A 5,251-nucleotide genomic window follows, 5' to 3' on the forward strand; every position below is an offset into this window, starting at 1 on the left:
CTGCTGATTGTATTTGCATGGATTAGCTCAGTGTTGTTGTTAAGTGTACGTGAACTATGGAACAGATGCACTTATATAAATTTATTTTGCTGACAATTCCTTACACTGCTCTCTAGTTTTGGCATTTTGGCTCTTCAAAACTTGTGACATTCGGTTCCACCTTTCTCCAAAAGTGTAAACTGGATTGGCAGGCAGTTATCTATTATATGATTATCTGCTTAATGAAGCCAATGGATGTCCTAACATTTTTAAATAATATCAGTTGTATAATTTTATTTAAATGACCATGAATCCTTCCAGTCAGCTTAATCAATGTGCTCTTTTAACTTTTCTCTCTAGGCAGAACTAGTGAAAGGGAATCTGCAAAGTGTTGGGCTCACGCTCCGCCTTGTGCAGTCCAAGGAAGATGATGCAGGGCATGTTGTCATTGAAACTGTGACTCCAAACTCACCTGCTGCAGCTGCTGATCTACAGAGGGGAGACAGACTTCTAGCAATTGGCAGTGAGTAATATGTCAGCTTTCAATATAAGCATCTTGAACTGTATGCAGACATGTCCTCCCAGTTTGCAACTAGACTGCCTTTCTCAACCACTGCAGATATGTCTGGCACTTGTAATGAAAATGAACTCTGATGTATTTATGGCTACTTCAGGTTATTTACTTGATTTGTTTTCTTGCATGTTTCTTTACTCTTTGCCAGGTAAAAGCCAAAATAAAGTTGAGTAGCCACGTGAATGTAAATATACATTAACTGCTCTAAAGTTTATATACCCTAAAGTTTCTTCCAGTGATGTTATAAAATGTGCTTAATTTACAAAGAAAGTCATAACATTTTACATCCTAAGCCTGCACACTCAGCTTTGAACCTAAAGGTACTGGAGTATGGACAAGTCGTAGAAACATATTTTTGACTACCATAGTAATTATCTGAAATGTCAAAATGACCCAAGAAGATCTGCTGAGTATTTGACAGTATTTTTACACTTTCAGTATACATTTCTGTCAACTCTGACATGTAGGAACCTAAGTAGTGTTTAGAAATCTACTCTAAAGTTCTCGTATTCAAAGATTTTGGCCAAGTTGTAACTGGCACGTGAGTGCTTCACTGAGGCAAGAGTCACATATATAGAGTAGTCAATATTCTACTAGTTTATACGCTAACTTTCAGTTAGACAGTCTCCAGATATAGCTTGAATACTACAGTTTTACATGGAACCTGTCACCAACAGAGAACCAGATCATAGTCATAAACCATAATCAGACACTGATACTGGAAATATTATTACTTTAAACTTGAGAATTGGCGGGAACACACAGGATATGGCAGTGGACAGAAGGACAAATAAACCATTAACAAGAACAGTGGCTAATGAACTTAGTGGAAGGAGTAGATAGGAACCTATTCATGACCACTGAGAAATAATGCAATGTTTTCTATTCTACTGGATGTTGTGGGACTAAACTTTATGCTGGTGGTACTCTACCCCAGTGAGGCCAAATCTGGAGTCCTGTGTCCAATTTTGGGTTCCCCAGTTCAGGAGAGACAAAGAACTGCTGGAGAGTCCAGTGGAAACTATGAAGATGATGAGGGAACTGAAGCATCTCTCTTAGTTAAGAGGAAAGGCTGAGAGACCTGGGGCTGAAGAAGACTGAGGGGAGCTTACAGTTATCTAAAGGGCAGGTGTTAGGAGGATGGGGCCAGGCTCTTTTCAGTGGTGCCTGGCAACAGGACTAGGGGCAACGGGCACAAACTGGAACACAGTCTCCATCATGTCATTGGTAGAAAAAGAAATGTGGAAAGAACTGCATCATTATAAGCTATATATAGTATCCCAGCTACCTCTGCATGTGACAGCACACAGATTTCTTTTCCAAACACGAACCATATAAATAAGAGATAATTTTTTATTTGGTTCTGCAAAGTCATTAAGATACTATGGTGGAGTTAGTCTAGTAAAATACTATGAAGACAGAACTTTATACACTTCTGACATGAGCTACTTAAACTCCCTGCTGCCACAGTCACATTAATGTTTTATTTTTTGTAAAGTTTTTCCTTGAGAGGTTTTGTAGACCAGAGCTTAACCACTACAGTGAGTTATTGTGATTAGGTACTGCCTAAATCCCCATTGTATTGCTCCAGTGATTTAAAAGGGGTTGAGCTGCTTCAAACAGGCAATTGGTGATTGCTCTGGAGCAAGGGAAAAGTCACTTTTACACGATCCCCTGCATGACTTTATTCCGACTGTGTGTTCATTAAGATATTTTATCTTGTGTATAATTTGTTGATTCTTATCATAGGCAGGAGATACTGTCAAACGGCTGTGAAAGCTCTGATCAGGAAGATCACTGTTCAGCCGCACTAAGAACATAACATCATGCCTGTGTTTTGTTAACATACTGGAACTATTTTCTGTGTTAGCCTGGTTCTGGTTTAGTTCTAACTGCATTTAAAGACAGCCATTTCTTTTGAATCCTTTGTTAAATGTCTGCTGCTGAAAAGTCCAAACTTACAGTAAGACCAAGGTTAAAAATGTTAGTATATAAAATCAACATTGCTCTGTAAGATTACGCCTTTAATATCAAACAGCGAGCTGGAGTACTTATGTTAATATCTTTTCCAGCTCCTGAAATTACCTATTTCTATGAATAAAATGGAAAGGATCCATCTGTTACATTTCAGTTAAGCTCTTCTGTCATTAATTTGTTCTGTCTGTTACTGAGCAACAGCATTACTACCACTATTAAAGATCTAAACATGTTTGTCAACTGTTTGGGGTTTTTTTTGCCCTATATGTTTGTTGGAATTTAACAATTTTTGTATTTTTTTAATAGGTGTTAAAATCACATCAACTGTCCAAGTGTTGAAGCTTATTAGACAGGCTGGGGACAGAGTTCTGGTCTTTTATGAAAGGCCTGTTGGGTATAATCAGCATGGTTCAGCACTGCAGGATGGATTTGGGCAGCTGGAAGACACTGCTTTCTTGACACAGCCAGAAGATGACCAAGCTAGTTTATCGGCTGATGTTGATAACAGAGATTTTGATTCAGAATTTGAGGACTTAGCTTGTGAATCACCTGACCAAAAAGATGATCTGCCAACAACTCCGAGTCCCAAACGTTCAGTAGTAATACTTGCTGCTAAGCCACTTGGAACTATATCTCCGATTCTGAATCGAAAACTACATTTAGGAAGTTATCAGACAACATCAAAAAATCAACAAAAAGATGGAGCTAAAGTGGCAACATCCAAAACTATTGAGGGTTCAGAAGCATCACAGCAATCAGCTAAACAATCACAAGGATCCAGTACTAAGCCTCCTGTGCCACCTAGGCCACAAAGTAAACCTATTTTGTCTACTAGTGAAACTCAAAATCTGTTAGAAACTGGAGGTGTATCTTCAGAAAAAACGGAGAGGCCACCCCCACCTACAAACAATGGAGATAAATGCACAGTGAAGGTAGTAAAGAGTAATGATCAGATGGAAGACCCAACGGCATCAAAAGTAATAACAGCACCAAAACAAGATACTTTAAAAGATGGGCTTCCAGAAAATGCACGTAGCAGCAAAGATAGTGGAGATGATCGTCAGACATGGGAATCACCAGAAATTCCTTACAAAACTCGTCAAGGCCGATGGCCAAGGACAAGAACATCCTCCTGTCTGTTTGAAGTAGAAGGATACCATAAGTACCTTAATGTTGCACTGTGGTGCAGAGACCCTTTCAAAGCAGGTGGTTTTATCTGCTTAGGATATAAAAGCATAAAACTTGAAGAAATTGCTTTAGATTGTATAGCTACATCCTCAATGGAATATAGTAGAACGTTTAAACTGGATGCTCCTACACCAAAAGCAGCAGTCACTAGAACAGCATTGCGGAATTTGACAACCCACAAGGGATTCAATGAAAAATTTTGTTACGGTGATGTAACTTTACACTTCAAGTACTTAAAAGAAGGTGAAATCGATGATTCAAACTTTCTCCTGGAGAAAGAAAAGGAATGTCACTTGGAAGAAGAAGCTCATATGCTTCAGAAAGAGGATCCTTACTTGGGACAAACTGGTCTTACGGAAAACAAGCATAATTTTCAAGATACTCAGTTTCAGAATCCAACTTGGTGTGATTACTGCAAAAAGAAAGTATGGACTAAAGCAGCTTCACAGTGCATGCTCTGTGCTTACGTTTGCCATAAAAAATGTCAAGAAAAATGTCTAACTGAGACGCCCTTTTGTGTGGGAGCTGAAAAGCGACTTGATCGAACTGCAGGAGGTTGTAGAGAAGAAGGACAGGAAGCTCCCCCAGCTGCAGCCTCTCGGGTTGATTCAGAATCTAAATCTGTTAACAGAACTACAGGTTTGACCAGGCATATCATCAATACAAGCACCCGCTTGTTAAACCTCCGTCAAGTCCCCAAAGCTCGCCTTTCTGATCAAGGAGCAGAGGTGGCAGAACCTTCGCCAAAGCACACACCAAACACTTCCGATAATGAAAGCAGCGACACTGAAATCAGTGGGCCGAGCAGTCCTTCAAAACGTGCGGCAGGTACTGGGATAAAGCTGGTCCGGAAAGAGGGTGGTCTAGATGACAGTGTCTTCATCGCTGTTAAGGAGATTGGACGTGATCTCTACAGAAGTTTACCTACAGAGGAGCGTTTTCAGAAATTAGAATTCATGTTGGATAAGCTGCAGAATGAGATAGACCAGGAGCTGGAAAATAATAATTTGCTCGTTAAAGAAGAAAAAGAGACATCTGATGCAAGGAAAAAAGCCTTGATTTCTGCTGCGTTGGCTAAGTCGGGTGAAAGACTTCAGGCCCTTACGCTGCTGATGATCCACTACAGAGCAGGCATTGAGGACATAGAGTCTTTGGAGAACATGTCGTTAGAGCGGCAGTCCAAGAGAGTGCCTAAAGATTCAGAGGAACCCAGTGTAGCAGAAGAAATGGATAACGAAGATGTCAGTCTGACGGAGGCTCCAACATTCAACATCGTATCGGACGAACCAGATGATCCACCTCAATTAGTAGTAGACTGATATTTACATCTTTAGCCTTTGAAGGAATGGACTGAAAGAATAACTTTGCACTTAATTACAAACACACACAAATTACATTTGAAACACTGGTATAATGTACAAGTCCTGCTTCTCCACGGTTATTTGCCTGGGTAAGAGTACAGCTAATAATGGTTCTTCTCCAGCTACAGCACCATCGTGTTATTAAACTGGCTGGTTAAAACTACATTTTGGG

At 39.9% G+C, this 5,251-nt stretch overlaps 1 protein-coding gene across 1 annotated transcript in view; it reads left to right on the forward strand.

Annotated features, from left to right (window-relative positions):
* The window catches only part of PDZD8 (PDZ domain containing 8), a gene marked incomplete at its 5' end in the record, with an annotated part of 6,045 nt that extends 1,008 nt beyond the window's left edge, over positions 1-5,037 (forward strand). Inside the window, 2 exons of the mRNA XM_010136040.1 lie at positions 340-502; positions 2,837-5,037. Of these exons, the coding sequence (XP_010134342.1) occupies positions 340-502; positions 2,837-5,037 (2,364 nt within the window). The remainder of the gene's footprint in view (positions 1-339; positions 503-2,836) is intronic.
* Positions 5,038-5,251: the final 214 nt, after the last annotated feature.

Source organism: Buceros rhinoceros, unplaced genomic scaffold (genome assembly GCF_000710305.1).
Source record: "Buceros rhinoceros silvestris isolate BGI_N320 unplaced genomic scaffold, ASM71030v1 scaffold23805, whole genome shotgun sequence".
Taxonomy (NCBI): Eukaryota; Metazoa; Chordata; class Aves; order Bucerotiformes; family Bucerotidae; genus Buceros; species Buceros rhinoceros.